This window comes from Molossus molossus, unplaced genomic scaffold (genome assembly GCF_014108415.1).
Source record: "Molossus molossus isolate mMolMol1 unplaced genomic scaffold, mMolMol1.p scaffold_m16_p_11, whole genome shotgun sequence".
NCBI lineage: Eukaryota > Metazoa > Chordata > Mammalia > Chiroptera > Molossidae > Molossus > Molossus molossus.
In genome coordinates, this window is record NW_023425346.1 from 39422922 (window position 1) to 39443263 (window position 20342).

At 41.7% G+C, this 20342-nt stretch overlaps 1 protein-coding gene across 1 annotated transcript in view; it reads left to right on the plus strand.

Annotated features, from left to right (window-relative positions):
• The first annotated feature begins 404 nt into the window (after positions 1–404).
• The window catches only part of GALNT5 (polypeptide N-acetylgalactosaminyltransferase 5), a 43905-nt gene continuing 23967 nt past the window's right edge, over positions 405–20342 (plus strand). The window contains exons 1-3 of the mRNA XM_036254705.1: positions 405–2360; positions 17235–17401; positions 19673–19792. Coding sequence (XP_036110598.1) covers positions 901–2360; positions 17235–17401; positions 19673–19792 — 1747 coding nt within the window. The 5' untranslated portion in view covers positions 405–900. The remainder of the gene's footprint in view (positions 2361–17234; positions 17402–19672; positions 19793–20342) is intronic.

The window sequence follows — 20342 nt, forward strand, 5'->3', positions numbered from 1 at the left end:
AGAGTATGTTTTTACAAACTTTTATAGCAATATATGACGTTACGTTTTTATCTATTATATTAAATAATATAAATGCACGGACTAGTTTCAAATAAACAGTTGACTTACAAAGGAACATTTTGATAACTCCTTAAGGTAGGCATAATTACACAACCACCCTGGTATTGAGCTTATGCTAGGCCCCTTCTTTAAGCTGCTACCTCTTAAAGCTGAAACATTGAGGTCAGTGATTAATTGCTCAGGCACATCATTGGGAGACCTGGGTACAACAGGGTTAATAAGCCAGCGGGAATAGGGTAGGTGGGGTTACAAACCAGGAACAGATGCCCTCCAAGTGAGATAGCTTTCTTTCCCTTTAATTGCCCTAAAAACATACACACTCTCACATAACACGGAAGGTGAGAGCTGAATGAAGTTTTCTGGGTAATGGCTTGAAATGTTTTCCTTATGAGAAGTGGTGTTGAGTTACAGCGTGCAGACTGAAAACTGGGAGGAGAGAAGCAGCAGCCCCAGCCCGGCCCCCACCTTTTCTTGGGTTTGTAGGAAGGTGGACATGGGCTCCCGGAGACAAGATGAGTGATATGTTGAACTGTCTGGCAGCTGGAATCGACTGCTCCCAGAGTGACCTAAGGACAGTGTTTAGCAGGGTTGAGCCAGGGGCCAGCCTCGCAGGCACAGATGCTCTGCTGTGAAATGCCACGCAGGCAGAAACTGACAAGCAGTAGGAGCTGAGCTTTCCCCGTGGACTGCTGTTTCCTGCTGTGTTCAGGGGAGGGGGTGCTTTCTGGCAATTCTGCTGCTGCTGCTGCTGCTGCTGCTGCTGCTGCTGCTTCAGCTCCCTCTCCACGCGAGGTAAGCAGGCTCGAAGGGAGGGCAGGCTGCAAGGGAAGCCTTTGTACCATGAACAAGATCCGAAAGTTTTTCCGAGGAAGTGGGCGAGTCCTGGCATTTATATTTGTAGCTTCTGTCATCTGGCTGCTCTTTGACATGGCAGCTCTCCGCCTCTCATTCAGTGAGATCAACACTAGGGTCCTCAAGGAAGACATCATCAGAAGGGAGAGGACAGGGTTCAGGGTTCAGCCAGACCAAATGAAGATTCTTTACAGCAGCAAAAAAGAGATGAAGCCCCCACTAAGGGGACATGGGAAGGGCATGTGGGGCAAAGAGAACTTTAGGAAGACTGAGGAGCCTGTGCTCAAGGTTGGAGATGATTTGGACCAAAGCCAGATGGAAAGGAAAGTGAACAAAGCTGCAGGAAGTGCCAAGATCGCACCTTTGTGGCATCCTGTACATCTGCAGACCCTCCCGGTGACTTTTACCAGGCTGAGGCCGGAAGATCGTGGCATCAGGTCTGAAGCCTCCTCTCACTCTGCAACCTCAAAGCTGACGACGGCTCAGGGGGCTTGGAAAACCACATTCACAGCAACAAGAGGAACTTCATTGCCCAAAATATCTGTACACACAGGACCTGTTGGTATAGACCGTGTAGACCAGGAGGCCCAGAAGAAGCACAGTCACAGCAGTGACACATCAAAACAAGCAGCTGAAAGAAACCTGAATGTGACCATTCAGCTTCACAGCAGCAGATCAAAGCAGCAAGCCCAGGCGGCGGCAAGTGAGAGCACACCCCCTGCCAGCCCCCCGGTGCCAAAATCTAGGGACGCCATAGCCTTAAATAAAACTGAGACTCAGAGCAAACAACTAAATGCATATCAACATAAAGCCAATAAGAACTTTCCCTTTTCCAAGTTTATTGCCAACTTGAATCCCTTAAAGAAGCAATCTATTAATGGGACACAGCTGGGAGGCTTGCCAAAGGATGATGGAGCCAAAGTGGCTGGTGGGAAGAAACTCAATTTCTCTGAAAGCCATGTTGCTGTTATAACCAAAGAGGGAGAACTAAAGGCAAACACCAAACAGGTCCCTAATCCTAAAGCCAAAACTAGATTTCCTTTAGGATTGGGTGAAAGTCAAGGGAAACACATTTCCATAAACGGAAGTGAAGCATCTTTCTCTTCACCTGCTCTACAAAGAGCAACAGTGTCTCAAACCAGTCACATCTTAGCTGGGGGGCTACAGCCAACAAGAATCAGCTTAACTGCCAAGTCCCATAAAGAAGTCAATCAAAGGCAGACAAAAGTCTTTGCATCTGAAGACGGCAGAATGCACCAGGTATTAAGCATCGATATGACACTGTCTCCAAGGGACCCCAAAGCTCCAGGTCAGTTTGGACGTCCTGTGGTTGTTCCCCAGGGGAAGGAGAAGGAGGCAGAAAGAAGATGGAAAGAAGGAAACTTCAATGTCTACCTCAGCGATTTGATCCCGGTGGACAGAGCCATTGAAGACACAAGACCTGCTGGGTAAGATCCATTTCTCTTCTCTTTCCTCCACACCAAGTGTTTGGCTCTGGTGTAGAGATTTATTTCTAAATAATTTTGTATGACTTTTGGTCACCTACAGAACTAAAGCAATATAAATCATTAGACACAGTCCAAATAGTCTACCACCCACGAGAAGGAAAGTTCCAATATCAGCATACCCAGTGTGTTCTCTTTCAACTCTTATTCCTCTGAGACTGGCCCCTATTAGCTTATCTTTTATTTCCTTTCCTCCATTAAAAAGATAAAAATGATTATATAAACCCGATTCCTAATAAGGTATAGATGAATGATAGAGCTTAAAATGTCATTCTATTCAAAGAGTAATAGTGAAGTGAATTCCCAGTTTTGAAACTTGACATTGTTAGCAGGTTTTTCAGGAATATATTTGGGAACCTTCTAGGCCTCCCTAAAGTCATATCTTAACCAGCAAAATTCTGCCAAATCATCAGTAGTGATCACCGTGATAGCAAGTGGAGAAGTGACTTTTCTCCCTAAAATTTGATATATTTTGTAAGCAAGGATAGTAGACATTTCAAGAGCTCAGTTATACTGGAAACAACAGTGCTGGAAAAAGTCAATCAGCCAATAACTAGCAAAAACCTGTACAAGAGTACAATAACTGCTTTTATTTCTAGAATTACAGCATTTACAAAGAGCCTGCATACACATCAAATGAACTTCTTAAGAGCCCTAGAAAGAGGCTGCAGATATTATGGGTTGAAATTAACAGATGAGGTGCTCCTAAATTATATCACTTCCCAGAGTAGCATCGCTCTAAAGCTGCCCACAGAGCCTTGGGGAACCAGTGCTTCAAGAAATTCAGTTCCGATGACTACATCCCCAGAGGGTGGATCAAGTCACAACTATACTCTCTGATTCAAATACAGTTGGGTCCCCACCTCTTTTTAACACATTGTTAAGTTGGGGTGCCTTGTAGCCATTGATTCACTACCATTAACATCAAAACTCCGTGTATGCCTTGATATTCAGGTCCCTGAGCCAAACAATGTTGGCCTGGAATTTGGAGTTAGGGAATGTCAGGATTCAAACTTAGCACGTGTGATATGTAAACAAGCGCTCTGATTGGCCTCTGTAGAAAACTTTTTTGTGATAGTCAGTGTCACCCGGAGGAAGGCAGATCTAAATGATTCCGTGTTCATATGAGAAAGAGGCGCCTCTTCCCTGTGATATCAACTACAAGGAGGCTTTTCCACTCTCTTAGCCTTTGGCTCGTGACTATCAGACGTGCACTAGCAGCATGCTTGGACCGACCGCTGTGCCATGCATGTGCCTCAATGTGGTGAAACTCACCAACTTTGAGGAAAACACAAATCTACTCAAACTAAAGATGAAGAAAGTGAGGGCCTGGGAAGTTAAGCTGTCAGTGGTAATAGAGCCAGTAATTATAGAGAGATGATTAAATTCATGTTCCAAATTGTGCTGTATGTTTATCTTCCATCTCTTGCTGATTAGAGATCTCCTTCCAAAAAGTATCTTAAAAATGATGTTGGAGCAGCTCGGACCTGAAATTCTGTGTGTTACATATCACGTGTATTTTACACGAGTTATATATGCGTGTGCCAGTTTGGAACACCAATGGCGAAGGAATGAAGTCGTAGTTAAAGCAGCTTCACTCCAGCAGCCCTTTAGTAGCCGGCAGATTGCTGCGGATCCCGGGGGAGAATCAGACGTGGACAGAAGCACAGGCTGCAGTTCCAAACCAGAGAAAGGGCAATTGTGTGCCGGCCAAAAGCAAGTCATAATGATGCTATTATGCATGTGATTTATCGAAGGCTTGCTGACTCCCAGCTCTCTTTAGTTTCTGAAATTTGGTCCATGGAAGTTCAAGATCTCAGCCCAGGAGAGTTACTTTTACAGCCATGGTCTGTCTTACGAAGGAGGCTGTCCAGACTGTGGGAGAAACTGACAAACTGACGCGTGTGCTTGAGAGGATGAGTCAGACAGCATGTGGCCAGGCCCCTCCCTGTGATCACACAACCCACCTTGGCTAAACATAGCCACTCTACAAGCTGTCCACCTGACGCCACTCCCCCAACAGGATGCAGGTGACAGTTTACTCAGCAGGGATCCTATGTATGGAACCCTGAAGTATTTACAGCCCTTTCACGCCATTCTTCCTTGAAAGAGGACAGATCTTTATTTTTCTTTTATGCAAGCATGCTGACTACAAGTAGAAGCAAAATGTGTATTCATATGGATAAAGGTTGGTAGCAAAAATAAATAAAAAATATTCGATTCATCAAGTTGGCAGGAATTGGAGTGAAGTTTTCTTACTTTGATTTTGTTTCTTTTCAGCCTTGTTTAAAAAGTGGATGAGATGGCTTATAAGAATGCACATTAAGTTTTTTTTAAGATAATAAAGTTTCAAATTAAGTATAAGAGAAAGATTGTTATAGAATATAATAAGAGAGTGTATGGTGTGTGTGTGTGAGAGAGAGAGAGAGAGAGAGAGGGGGGGGGGAGGGAAGGGGGGGAGAAGGAAGAGGGCTGGCCTTAAAATTAGCTGCAGTAGCAGCCCGCTGAAACCTTTACATCTTAAGAGCTCTGGGGACTCTCTCCCTTACTGCCCTTTACATTTCCCCCAAATCCACCATTACTGATTCATTAATGTAGTTACTGGCATATCATAACTACCAATTAAATACAGGTTTAACCAAAAGAAAAAAGAAAAAAAAAAGGATAAAAACCATAGATTGGCTAGTAGGTTTATTTAAATCCAATTCCCTGCAATAAAGATAATAATAACCAGTTAGTCATTAATGTCTTCTTAAGGGTGATTTCATGGGTGTGCCAGGAGGGGTTGGCAGTGAGGAGCGGAGCCATGCAGGACAGCCTCGCCTGCTCTGATTCTAAAGTCAGACTCTCTTTTCCAAGCCTGCTCTTTGCTCCTTTTCTGCTGAGTCCCAGAAACCCATCTCTAAGATGTTAGGATGCAGTCCTGGCCTTTCCCAGCAGCACAAGGGCTCCTTTCTGTCGTCAGCACTTTTCTCTCTGTCCTTCCGGTGCACCCGGTGTTTCTGCCCCTTACAGTGTTGCCATAGCTTTCTGGATGCGACACTCCCTCCAGTGTGGGCCCTGGGCATGAGAAAAGGGAGTCTCATCGCCCTTTGCTACATATTATGCTCATTGCGATCCATGGATGGTTTTATGAACTAGTCCCTTCCCACCGCCTCCCAGCATCGTCCCCTTGCGGGGTCGTCACGTCTTACTCTGACACTGCTGGAAATCCAACTCAGCCCAGCTGCACCTGGACCACGGGGGGACTGACCTCTGCATCCCAGCGCCCCTTGATGCTCTCGTCATTTCTGGAACAATCCTTGTATGCTCTCCACTCACTAGAGCCTTGAGAAGCTGTTTTGCCTTCTCAGTGACATTCTAAGCTTCTGAGGAAAACCCTGTCTTTCACTTTATTTTGTCCTTCCCAAGTCTACACAATATGGCTTTCAAAGATACATTTCTCTAAAATGATTTTTTAAAGTTGATACTTTTTTTAAAAACGCAAATGAGAGGTAACTTCGAATGAAGCTTGCAGCGGATCCTTTTATAAATTAATAATGACTTTATGATTTTTCATTTTGAATATATGGAATATGTCAGTATCAGGTTAAAAAGGTAAACACATTCTGTGCTAACCTGATGGTACAGTCATTAATTCACATTTATTCTTCAGTGCATATTTTTGTTATGCTTTGGTTTTTAGTTTTGGTGTTTTGGTTGTCAAGGGAGAAAGATCTTGTCTTACAAGAATGTTTTATGTCAGTGAGTAAAATACAATTTCACTTTTGCCTATAAAGTATGTTTAAAATAAAATGCTTCTCTGACAGTCCTTTTGAAGTTCCCTATTGAATCATTTCTTCATAAAAATCCAATCCTTATCGCCCTCGCGGTTAACTGCTTTGGTTGGTTTCGGTCCGCGATGACCGCACCCCAGGCCAGTGTGGTTAAAGGGGGTCCTGTGTGCTGAAAACGCAGGGCCGCTCTGCCAAGGAAGCCTGTCTCCGGGCCTGCAGCTGGTTAAGGTGAAACTCCAAAAATGAACTCTTTTTAGTAGTGCACTTCCTGAATCTGTATTTAGAGAAGAAGTTGGTCTCGCAGCCAGCATTTAGTTGTTCATGTGCAATGAGAATCTCGGCACGTTCCTCCACCACCGCTGTGTCCCCAGCACCGCTGTGTCCTGGGACGTCACTCAGCGCTCGCTCCCCTGCAGGGCGCCGGCAACGCCCTCCGTGCCAGGACTCCATCTCCCTTCATTCACCGAGCCCTCGGCGGGGCCTGTCAGCCCATAATGCGACTCCTTCCTGCACAGCCAAAGAGAGTTTTCTTTGGGCACATGTGAAAAGCAAAAGATAGCACCATGCACTTGCCACAAACCAGTCTAAATTACAGAGGGGGAAGGAAAACCCTTTGGGAGCCTTACTTGCCATCCTGCCCCTCCGTTTCTGACCCCAAAACCATAACTAATGAATTACTGGAGGAGGAGGAGCTGAAGGAGGAGGAGGAGCAGCTAGGAGAGAGAAAATAAACTGACCACACATCCTGCTAAATTCAGGCCCCTAACAGCTATCAGGTTTGGAGGAAAAAAAAGAAAAAGAAACTTTTAACGTTAAATGAAGTTAAATTGTTTTTATTTCTATATGGAATGAAGATTAATCAATGAGCTAAGACTGCTTTTGTGACTCATAGTGATTGGAACTCGTTATTGAAAATTAACTGAAATAGCTGTGAGACCTCCCTGCAAAACCAAACAGAGGCAGGGGGGATATCTCACAGGATGGATTTAAAGGGTGCTTTTAGCTTTCACTCTATGGGTCAACAAAACGCAATGGTGCTTCTGAGTGTGTGTGTGTGTGTGTGTGTGCGCGCGCGTGTGCATGTGCGCATACCTGTGCACATTTTGTGTGCTTGCCTGGGTTAAGCACAGTGCACTATTTCACTGGAAAGTCGTGTAGGAGAGCAGGAAATAAAAGGCAGAATTGTTTAAAAGTTGCAGGCTAAAACATAACATAACAAAGGTTAAATATGGTTAAAAGATGATTACAGAGTCTTTTGATACTTTTATCTACCACACTTTCCCCATAACTAGGGGAATAATAAGGAGAAAGATGACCAGAGAGAAGAGGCCTGTAAAACACATTTCTGCTGCTAACTCAAAGAGAAGAAAACAATTAAACAATGTCTAATTAATGTAAAACTGAGCAATGTTAAATCAAATCACTGACTTTTTCTCCTAAATACTGCCAAAAACAGAAATATTTCTGGGAGTGAGTGATTAGTAAATGTAGGAATTCAAACCTGTTTACACTTCTTTTTTACATACCTAATTCAGGGCTCAATTTAATCCCAGTTTAACCATCAGCCTAATTTTACTAACTTCTTGCCATAATACTGTCGTGGGTACCCAGAGAATAACTTCCCCTGTGCTGTTCTGGCTGACCCATGCGGCAGGAGGCCTCTCACGAAGGAAACGTTTTTTGCTCCAGGGTCAGAATATTCAGGGGAAATAGCAATGTTGAGAAGTTCTTGTTTGTTGTTTGCTTTCAAAATGAAAAGAGCTTCAGAGAGTCCCCTCTATGGAAAACAAAACAAAAACCTCATAGACACAGATAACAGTATGGAGATTACAAGAAGCAAAGGGAGGTAGGGTAGGGGGAGGGAGAAGAGGGTAAAGTGGGGTAAATGGTGATGAAAAGATATTTCACTTGGGGTGATAAGCACACAATGCAAGATACAGATGATGTATTATAGAATTGTACACCTGAAACCTATATAATTTTATTAACCAAAGTCACCCCAATAAATTTGATTAAAAAATAAATAAAAGTCTATAATTATTCCAAACTACATCATCTTCTAAATTGGCCCCCTTCTAAAATGTTGGTATGTGGACCTGTGTGAGAAGGAGCCATACGGAGAAACTTAGGACTTACAAAGGCCTTTACGACTTGCCTTCTCATTTGATCCTTAGAACTATCCCTGAAGGCAGGTGCAGTCATGATCCCAGCTTTATCTGTAGAGAAACTAGGACTTAAAGAAGAAACTGAGGTTTCAGATTGTGGCAGATAATTCGAAGGCTGGCAGTTCATTTTATTCCATAGCCTATTTGCTCACTGATGATCATGAGCTGGGCACACCATGCCAGGCAACTGGGATATTTCATTCTTCACATCATCTAGTTTGATCCTGACAACTGTCTGCCCGATGGATACAGTGTTACCTCTCCTCATGAACCCATGAGGAAAACACCCAGGGAGAGGCAACTTGCCCCAGGGCCCACAGCTCACGAATGGCGAATGGCGGGGCTGGGGCCCAACCCTTGGTCTTCTGATGCTCCCTCACTCAGTATTAATTCACTACACCAGCTAGTTCTCTCCCAGACCCAGCCACTCTTCCCCCGCGTGACCGTCATCCCCTCCTGCCACCTGGGGTTGCCAAGGCTCTCTTAAGAAGGGGAATCTCTCCTTTGTTGAGCCTCACCAAAACCAGAGCTTATTTATGTTCCAGATGGCAATGTGTGTGTGTGTGTGTGTGTGTGTGTGTGTGTGTGCTTGTGCATGCATGCACGCATGCAGATTTTTACGTGTATATGTTTTTATTCTAATCAACCCTCACAGCAGCACTATGAAAGACATATTACCTCTCATATGACTTGCAGAGGATGAAAGTGAGGTCCTAAAAGCCAAATGATATGCCTGCTATTCCAGAGAGCCGAGAGCAGATTTGGGATTCAACAGAAAATGTCCTGACTTTTAATTCTAGTGTGGTTTTTTTTGTTTTGTTTTTTGTATTTTTCCCCCATAGGATATAGATCCCCTTTCTCTGTTTACTTATAATCATATGGCTTTGGAAGAAATTAACATATCTCTTTCTTATACACAGGTCGGGGTTGTATAAGGGGAATTAGTTCTGCACATTAGGTACCTCATCAGAGAAAATGTATAGGAAATCATATTCCATATAGCACTAAGCAAAGGTGATTATTTAAAATGGCCCAACAACCACAGCCCAGCAGTGAGCAAATATTCTCAGCTTCTACTACACAATCTGACATCATGGTCCTGCTTTAAAGACACAGAGCACAGCGTGATGCAGAAGCAGGGGGTACTTACTCCAGAAGTAAGTGGAGGAACAGTCAAACGTGGCGGGAGAGAGGGCACGTTTGAGCTCTGACCTGAGAGGCAGGGAGTTAGAAAAGTGTGTGTGTGTGGGGGGGGGGCAGTGATCCATTGAGAAAGTGTGGGAACTCTAACATGGGATGAAACCATAGAAATAAATAGAGTCAACCTACTCAGGGCCTTGTTAAGGTTCTTTGAAGGGCCAGTGGAAAACATTGAAAAATTTAAAGCCATAGAGAGAACAGTTTATTTAACCTATTCTCAGAGGTCTCATAACCCAGAGGGAAGTGAAGCCCTGATGGGTGAATGAGGCTAAAGCTGAATAGAGAATCACAGAATATTAATACTAGATAAAGCTTCAAAAGCAATCTAGTCCAGTCCTTATGTTACAGAGAAGTCTGAGGAAGGAAGTGACTCGTCCAGGGAGAAACAGAACTGCCCCTAAGGTGCCCTAACTGCTACCCAGACTATTTCTGGCTCATCACCCCACCTCCTGCTCTCCCCCCTCCCTCCCTGTTTCACTCTGACAGCTGCCTGCTCAAAATAGACTATTGTTAAAGTGAGGAAGGTTAACGCTGGTGTTTACGTGTCTAAGCCTGGGTCTGGTAGCTTTGATATTCAGTTACCCAGGAGCCGTGGCTTCAGCTGGCCAAGGCCTTCAGAGTACAGGCGGTGAGTGTGACTGACAGCTTCCAAATTTGTAGTGAGGTGATTCCGACTATCAGGAGTCGTCTACCCCAGCAATAACAAAACATAAAAGTGAAATTGTTATATAATGATACTTTCTTATCACTGAGAGGAAACGAAGCCCAGTAGTTCTAAGGTCTTGGAGAAAATAATATAATTCCAGACAAAGCTCCTCAGCTGGATGCTCAGTTCTCCTTCTGATCATCCCGAAGATACTAGAGCTTGGGGAGTGAGCCCCCAAAGGCTCCCCGCGAGGCAGTCTTTGAATTGCAAATAGAAGCTGAGAAAATATTCTCCTCGACCTTCTGTTCAAACCGGAAAGGACTGAGACTTGAGCTACAATAGTAAACTTTGTCTTGAATAAAATGAAAAATTCATAGGCATGAAAGAATGTTATCATTCCCTCATTCTTCTGAAACCTTTATTTGATGGGCTTCATTCAAATCAAGTAAGTGGCTGAGGGTTCAGCACACACAAGCTGAGAAGGTGAAACAGATTACTTTCCGTGCCTCTTGGTAAGTGATGAGCCCTTGATAGGTTTGGATGAAAGGTCTGCCTGGGGACAGGGCCATGTGCCCAGTCACAGTGCGTGTATTTGCATCGTGGATAATTGTAGGTCCTTGCGTGGTGTTTTCACCATGGAGCTCAGAGACTATTCATAACCGGCCTGGCCGGTGTTGCTCAGTGGTTGAGCATCAACCATGCACCAGGAGGACACCAGTTCGACAGGATACATGCCCAGGTTGTGGGCCGGATCCCCAGTAGGGCATGCAGGAGGTGGCCAATCGCTGTTCTCTCTCATCGCTGTTTCTGTCTCTCTCACCCTCTCCCTTCCTCTCTCTACCTAAAATCAATAAAGAAAAAAAAAAAATTTGTTTTAAGTATTGCTATACATTATCTCATCAGATTTTCACAGACATCTGTAACAAAGGCATTGTAATCTTCATCCTAAAAGTGAAGACAGTGAGGCTGTAGAAAATCACAGGATTTGCCCATGGTCAATATGTGTCAGAAAGGACTCAAAATTCAGTTCTTCGTCATCTTTCCCAAGCCTTTCTGTCCCTCCATGGTAATGTGTTAACTTTGTGCAGTACAGTGAAATCCCCACACTGGAGTCCCCATTTGTTTTTAGTGGTTGGGTTGGCTACAATAACCTAAGTCTAGACTTCTCCCAAATAAAATAGATTGGATTAATTTTTAAGGATAGCATGGGGACTGCAGACTCTAAATAGCTGATTTTTGTACTGAATGGACCTACAGAATAAAAATATAATTTTATATTCTCCATAAAATATTACCAACCCAGAAATATCTTGCATTTTAAATTACTTTACTGAAACTGTGACTCCCCACCCAATATAGCAGAAAGCAAGCTTTCCAATAAGCAAATTGGAAGAAAGGAAATTTACGTCAATGGGGTCAGTGTAGGATAACTTGTATCATTGTACAGCCTGTGAGAACTAGCTGACCATCAGTACATAAAAATGCTGCAAGAGCCCGGCCGGTGTTGCTCAGTGGTTGAGCACCGACCCATGCACCAAGAGGTCGCCAATTCGATTCCCGGTCAGGGCACATGCCCAGGTTGTGGGCCCGATCCCCGGGGGGGCATGAAGGAAGTGGCCAATCAATGTTCTCACTCATCAATGTTTCTATCTCTCTCTCCCTCTCCCTTCCTTTTTCTCTAAAAATCAATAAAGAAAAAAAGTTTTTTTTTAACGGTACAATAGCTAATAATGCTGAAAACATTTCTGGTCTGACCACACAGCACCTTTGAACAAAACAGCATGCTGATTTTTGTAGACACTTGAAAACGTGTTTAACCTGTTGGGTAATGCAGGATACCAGGTACCTATAAATGTTAGCGTGGCTTAACTTTTCAGCCACCGGAAGCGAAGCATGCTCTGACACCGCTGACATCTCCTTCTGTGCCCCATCTCCCCATTCTTTAACGCTCCCCCTTTTTCTAGGCACCAACATGATCTGTACAATGCAGTCCTCCACAGGGTCTTCTTCACTGTGATCCCCTAAATACATCTAAAATATGTTTTTCAATAATTAACAGAGGTACTATTTACTTCTTGGGATATTAGTATCTAGCGGAATCTTTCCGAGGTGAAATTAAGGCACCATGACAGGCCGTGACGAATGGAGGGTCAGATACGTGGTAGGTGGAGGTGCCTTCACCAAATCTCTCAAATCTCTAAGAGCGTTTTCTGCCTCTAATTCCAGACCGGCTAGCATTATAACACTTCTTAAAACTTCCTTCTAAGAGACCAAAATCCACTGATTTATAATAAGAGAAGTTTCATCTGCATTAGCATTCTCAGTTAACGCTTCCGGATGTGACTAGATGTTCCTACAGTCAACCAAATTGTAGTCATAAAGCAACTCCGAGGACTTCACAGCTAGGCTTGTTTGTTCAGATGGCTCACGCAGACTTTGTGCAGCTGACCTTTCTTTTTAGAACTGATTTATTTTTTCAGCACCAAATGTTGTAAAGAATATTTAAGTGTGATCCCATTCATTTACATTAAAAAGTTAAAAAGTCATAGGAAGTCACTGATGTCTTTTCTCCCCTCCCTTTTATTTTCTACTCCTCTGAGCTTTATTTCTTCTTTCCTGAACTAAAGCCCGAAATAAAACATTTAACCATGCTACATCAGTACCCTCCAAACACTCTGTCAATTTACCTTCCACCTCATTTGTGCTGATTGCCCCTAAACTTGGATTAATCCAACAATCTGCTTTATCTCCACCTACATCTAGGCTGCCATATCTGGACTAAAATTTTGGATATCCAAATCCAGGAAAGTGCTCATACCCCTCAGAATTGCATGTGTGTGGTGTTTGTGTGTGTATAGTCAGCCAGTACTGTCTCTCATTGTTCATGTTGTCTCTCCCAAATTCTCTATTCTCCTTAAGTTTCTACTTGATTACATTAGCAAATCATCTTTGGTCCAGTATGAACTCCAAATTCCTTTCATTTGTCATCCCAGACGCATAAAACTATCAGTATACCTTATCACCTTTTTTCCTTTCTGTCTCAAAGGAAATATCTTTTCCCACCATTTCAACTTTTGATTTAGACTCTATTTTTAACTTCATTTATTCAATCATCCATTCAATCCATAATTATCAAAGAGTTGTTATGTGCAATGATGCTAGAAGCTTGTGGCACTGTAGAAAGCAAGGAAGCTCTAGATGGAGAAGATGAGGGAGGGAGTCAATAAACTGATGCTCTTGCAGAAATACCAGTGACTGTAAGAGAGAAAGGAGGGTAGCTAAATTTTGATTGAGTAGTCAGAGGAAGCTTCTCTGTGGGAGCAATATTCAAGCTAAGACCTACATGAACAGAAGAAGCCAGCCATGAAGGCATGAAGAGGGTATAAGCTGTGCTAGAAGTTAAGGAAACAACAAAGCTAAAGGAGTTGAACATCTATTAAGAAACTAAAAGGTCAATGTGGCTGGGTAGAGTATGTGATGTGACAGTGGAATAACCCACAAGCAGTTGGAGAGATGGCCAGAGGTCATACCATATTGGGTCCTTTAGGCTTCAGTAAGAATTTTGGATTTTTTTTCTTTAACTTTGCCCCATAGGAATCACTGAAGGATTTTAATCAGGAAAATAGTGTGGATGTGGTGAAGAGTGGAAATAGATAGTCAAGTTAGGAGATTTCAGCAATAATCCTGGAGAAAAATGAAGGAAGCTCAAGAACAAGGGTTGGCAGAAGAGGAGGTGTAAGTTGGAGATGAAACCTATTTTGGCAATGCAATGGGCAGAAGTCAATGAGAGATTGGTTTTATTAACAGTCAGGAAGAGACTGAATCTAGGATAGCATTCATATTTATGGAGCAAGATGGGTGATGATGTCGTTAATAAAGAGGGAAAATGCCGAAGAACTGGTTGATGGAGGTAGGGTGAAATAAAGGTTTCTATTCCACAAACGTACATGTAAGATGCCTGTGAGACATCCAGAGGTGAAGTTAAGTCATTGGTTGGATATATGAGTATGGAATTCAGAGGAAAAATCTGGCCAGAATCTAAATTTGCAAGATAATATTTAAAGCTGTGGAAATGGATGAGCTCATACAGTAGCATCAAACATAGAAGAAACAAGAACCAGGACCCACTACTGAGACTCTTCTATTTAAAGAATAAAAAGAGGGAAAGACTGAAAAGGAAACTGAAGCAGAAAAGCCAGTGAGTGGTGGGTAAAAACCAGGAGCATAGTGTGTTTCATGGGACAGAAGAAAAAAGAGAGTGACTCCAGGAGGCAAGACTTGCCACTTTAAGGCTGATTAATGCAAGGAGAGAGACCTTGCTCCACCAATAATTGTATCCATTGCTGATCCTTCAACTATGAACTCTATTTGTACCTTCCCTGAAGCCCATAACTACAATTCTGTCTTTTCCTACTCAAGAAAGAAATTGAAACAGGGATGATAAATTTACCCTGCATTCCACCCAGCTATCTTATCTCTTTTCTTTCTAGATTTCCTCCCAAATTACTCTATAAAATAGTCTCCAATCCCTTTTCAATTTTTCACTCTAAATTCATTATATTCTAGCCCCACCCATTCCCTCCTTGAGGAACTTTAGTCCTATTACCTCCGGTCTTTCATAGTCACCACTAGAGATTCTGAGAATTAGACTCTCACATTAGAGATATTTTGCTTTGTGAAAAAAAAATCCGAGTTTAAAGTTTGTCTAGTATCAAAGTTATCCTTCAATTGCTGGAATTGTTAGTAAATATGCAACCAAATATTATAATCTTTTACTTAATGTTTGGAAATCCATCAATTCATATTTTTTCTCCCTTTTTGTAATATTTTTTCTATAATTGAGTTATAAATAATAATATTAGAATTCTAAATTATATTAGAATTCATAATTTGATGTCACCTATTTAGCACTTCATGATCTTCAATATGTAACTTCAAGAAAGATTTCAATGCATTTTTGTAAAAGAAGAAGGTATTCCCTTACTTTAATAATTCTGGTAATTCAAAGTAAATCAACCTTTTATTGACAAGTAGGGAGGGCACTCACCCATTCAAGGACATAATAGATGTGTCATCTCTCCAAAAAAGCATACAGTTGGCCCCTAAACAAGACAGGACATGGAGTTTTTTGTTTTGTTTTGTTTTTTAGTAAATACACTCAGCCCTTCATATCCTTAAGTTTCACATCCTCAGATTCAGCCAACCCAGGATCTTTCTTATTCCCAACTGCCAATTCCCCACCACAGATAGAAAATAATGTTTTCGGATCATGGTTGGCTAAATCCGTGGATGCGAAGGGCAGATTGTAGAGTCAAAGTTATATGCGGATTTTCCACTGCACTGGGACAGGTGCCTTGAACCCCGTATTGTTCAAGGGTCAGCTGTATATCCTTTCTAGGTGAATAATGTTGGGGGAGTGATTTAACTTCTCAAGCTACAGCTTGCTTTCTTTGCAGACGAATAGGATAATATGTATTTCAAGTAGTTGTAAAGATTGACAATGGACCAACTGTAAAGTGCCATGCAAATGTGATTGTACTATGGTTTTTATTCATATCTGTTTCACATTTACCAACTATACGAAGTGTAACTATGTCATCTGGCAGGACGGCTTGCTCCCCACCAAACGCCACATCTGCTGCCAGCTGCTTCTCCTCTGGTGTTGTGAAGACTTCCTGAGTGTTTATTTCTGGAGCCAGACTTGGACCAGAGTTTGAGTCCCAACTCTGCCATTTACTAACAATATAATCATGGACTAGTCTGTCATGATTTCAATTTTTCACCTATAAAAGGAGAAAGATACGCTGTGGGTTTAAGGTTCAAATTGACATAATGCAGCATGCCTGTAGTATTTACTTATGATCATCATCATTTTTTTTTTAATTCTCACCGAGGATATTTTTCTATTTATCTTTAGAGTGGGAGGGAGGGAGGGAGAGAGAGGACTGATCGTGATGATTTAATTACTGCATTGCTAACAGTTGTTGTGTTAAAGATGGCAAATGCTCTTTGTGAGGTTCCACTGAGCACCCTCCTGTGAATAGTAACAGAGGCAGGAGTAGGAAGAATGCCAGCAGTGAGGGTATGCGGTGCAGGCATGCAAAAATCCAAGCCCAGTTACAGCCCACCTGAATACCAACTCCCACTTAGCCTTCTTCTCACTTCTATGCCAGCAAAATGATTTCAACTGTGGCTAATCTTTAGCAGAGAGAGTCTCAGCAAGAAACCCTCAGACAGAGAGCTGAAGAGTTTAATTATTATATATATCATTATCATATATACATATATAAAATTTGGTATTAGTGCATTTGCATGCAGAGTGGAAGAAAGATATTTCCTTTGGCGCTTGGCAGAAGGCCAAGGGGAAGGACTATCATAAACTACTTGGTAGAATTAAATAATTACAAATTTTCCCTTGTGGTACATCATCTAATTAGGATAACAAGAGTTGCCATTTGCTGAATTTCTGTGCTAAGAACTGTGTTAGATATTTTATGTACATTCTCACTAAGTTGTAAAACTCGATTCAATAAGAATCATTACCTTCTCTTACAGATGAGGAAACTGAAGCATGGAGAGATTAAGTAAGGTATCAATGAATAAAAATCTTAGAAATATTGGTGGTTGGATTCAAAATAGTGTGTAACCATCTGCAGAGCTCCTATCTTTTCCACTTCAGAGTGATGCCTTTGCAGGAAGTTCCCATGCTCACATTGCTGGTCCCTTTTTTAGCAGCTCCTGTTGTGGGCTAGTCTTCCTTTGCTTTTTTATTTTGTTTATACCCCTACCCAAGAAAAAGCACACAACAGAATCCTCTTTGATATATAAAGATGGATGGATGAATACATAGATTAAATAGATGATAATGATAGATAGATGATAGATAGATAGATAGATAGATAGATAGATAGATAGATAGATAGATAGATAGATAGATAGACAGACAGACACACAAGTGCACTCTATAACTTTTAAAACCATTTTGTGGATCTTAGCACATCACTTGTGCTCTGTTTGTGTTCTGGCCCAGGTGTGCAAAGCAGCTAGTTCACAACGACCTCCCAACCACCAGTGTCATCATGTGCTTTGTGGATGAGGTGTGGTCCACTCTCCTGAGGTCTGTTCATAGCGTCCTCAATCGCTCTCCGCCTCATCTCATCAAGGAGATTCTGCTGGTGGATGACTTTAGCACCAAAGGTAAGAAAACCTATCCTGAAAAACCAAAGTTTGATATAAAACAATTGCAGTTCAGATGTATGGTAAAATTATACGGCAATTTGATAAAACATGCATTTTTGCAAATGCCAGATTATTGTTTCGAACTACTAGCCAGGGCCCTGTTCAGTTAGCCTCCTCGAACTTCCTTTCAGCTGTGACTTCCTGGACATATAGGAGTGGTTTTCTAACTACAGCTCCTTGGAGATGGGCACTTTGAAGGCCCAGAAAAGATGTTTTCTACAATTGCACAAACACCTTTTTATGGGACCTAATAAGCAAATACCCCACAATTGATGGTATGCCTTTCCTATAACTAGAGATTGCTTTCCAGCGGTTCTCAACCTATGGGTCGTGACCCCTTTAGGGGTCAAATGACCCTTTCACAGGGGTCACCTAAGATCATCGGAAAACACATATTTCCGATGGTCTTAGGAACTGAGACACCGCTCCTCTGTCCGTCTCCAGGCGGGTCTGCCCACATGCAGATACACCCATATACAACATGAGGAACTGCACTAAAGGGTCGCGGCATTAGGAAGGTTGAGAACCACTGCAGACTCTATGGAAAATGAGAAAATGGAAGGCCTATGTATTCTTTCTCAAGAGTAAAACATATGATATTTTCAGTTAAGTGTTGAGAAGACAAGTTGCCAGTGGGACAAGAGAGATGAGGTTCTAACAGAATTCTGAAGCAGAACCCATCCTGGTTGGACTTCACATTTGTTTTGTTTATTACAGAGAAGAATCTCTCTGTCTTTGGATTGTCAAATAATTTGTGTATGTAAGTGGTCCCAAGATTACCAGAGGTCCCATGACTGCCACGTTATAAATTCCCAAAATGCAACCCACTTCCAAAAATTTTGGAAAATAACGAAGAGATGGCAAACCTTAATAGAACAGGTTACCTTGATCATGACCACAGTAACAGCCAGTTTTCTCCGCCTCTGAGTTCCGACGGGAATCACGCGGAAAAGCTCCAGAACAGTGAGATCCCTAAGGAAAACTAGCTGAACCCTTTAAGAAAGCATAAGCAGAAATAGTTTTTATTTACTTAAACAGATAGTAGTCTCTTTAGGAATGGCGTATCCAGATTTTGTGCGATCTGAACTTCTGCTGAGTCTCTTTAAGGAAAACAACACAAGTAGAAAAGTGAGTATCAGAAGTATTCCTAAAAGCCATCCCTCTCCGGGATACCTGTTAATCATTTAATTACACATAGAAGTGACTGCAAGGCATATCATAAAACCACACACACAAAAGTTTTCCTTTACCTGGAACCCTCTTTGACCATCCAACAATATAGGGTAGGTGGGATGGAGGGTGATATCGCAATAGAAAGTAACAATGTTCTTAAACCAATTACAGTTGCAATATCTGTCTTTTGCAAATTCCTCAGTTTGCATACAATGCTTAGCCTCATCCCTGGGCCTTAGAAGGGGCTTTTGTAAGATGGGGGAGGGTTGTACAACTTTACTTTCATTTATTTCTAGGTAAATTTGACCCTATACTTACAAATACTCAGAAAAAGTGAACCTTCCTCTGTGTAATTTTGCAACACTGAAAAGAAGGATTTGGGATTTAAGAACACAGACAGTTCAGAGTATTGAACCCAGATAAAAATTCATCTAAGAAAATGACATCAGAAGATAAAATCATGGCCAAAGGAATAAAATTTCATATGTGACAGCATAGGTGGACCTACAGGATATTATGCTAAGTGGAATAAGTCAGACAGAGAAAGACAAATACCATATGATTTCACCTATATATGGAATCTAAAAAAACAAACAAAATAAATAAATAAATAAATAAACAAACAAACAAATAAACAAACAAACAAACAAACTTATAGCTACAGAGAACAAATAGATGATTGCCAGATGGGAGGAGAGTTTGTGGGGATGAGTGAAAATATGAAGGGATTACAAAGTATAAATCGCCAGTTATAAAAGCAGTCACAGGGATGTAAAGTACAGTGCAGGGAAGGTAGTCAATAACATTGTAACAACTGTGTATGGTGTCAGATGCGTACTAGACTTATCGGGGTGATCCCTTTGTAATTTATGGAAATGTCCCATTACTATGTTTTATACTTGAAACTAATATAATATTGTATGTCAACTGTAATTGAAAAACATTTTTTTAATTCATAAATATCACAGTTTCTAGAGTTTGACAAAGAGGAGGCACAACTTCAGCATTATCCAGATCCAGTTAAGTGACGCCTTGTTTATCCTTACTCTCATATAGATTACCTGAAAGACAATTTGGATAAATACATGTCTCGGTTTCCAAAAGTTCGGATTCTTCACCTCAAAGAGAGACACGGCTTAATCAGAGCCAGACTGGCAGGGGCACAGAGGGCAACAGGTAAGAAGCTGCTACTTTTTCATTTTTGTTATATTTTTATTTTATTTCAATATTTATTTTCAAATATACATCAACTGTGAAATAACAGTATGGCGCATACCCACATATCTGTCATTTTTGGCAATATGTGCTTCATGACACATGCAGACACAGGACTGTCTGTATATGCACCTTTTCTTCTGAACCTTTGAAAAGGAATTTGCAGACATCATGACACTGTGCTCCGAACTCAGCAGGCATCACCGAAGAACAGAGACATTCTCCCACCCAGGCACAGCTTCCAACCTAAATCTCACCTAATACATTATCTTTTCAAGATTTCTCATTGCTCCCAAAATATTTTATATAGCTCTTGGGTTTTTTGTTTTCTTTTGAAATTGGAGATCTGATTAAGTTTCACGCACTGTATTTGGTTGTTTGGTCTCCTTAGTCTCTCAGCGTAGAATAGACAACGCCACAACCATTGTTTACTTACCATTGACTCCTAATTGTTTTTGTTTTGGGGGGCTTTTGGGGGGGGGGTTGTTGTTACTGTTTTTTGGTTCTTTTT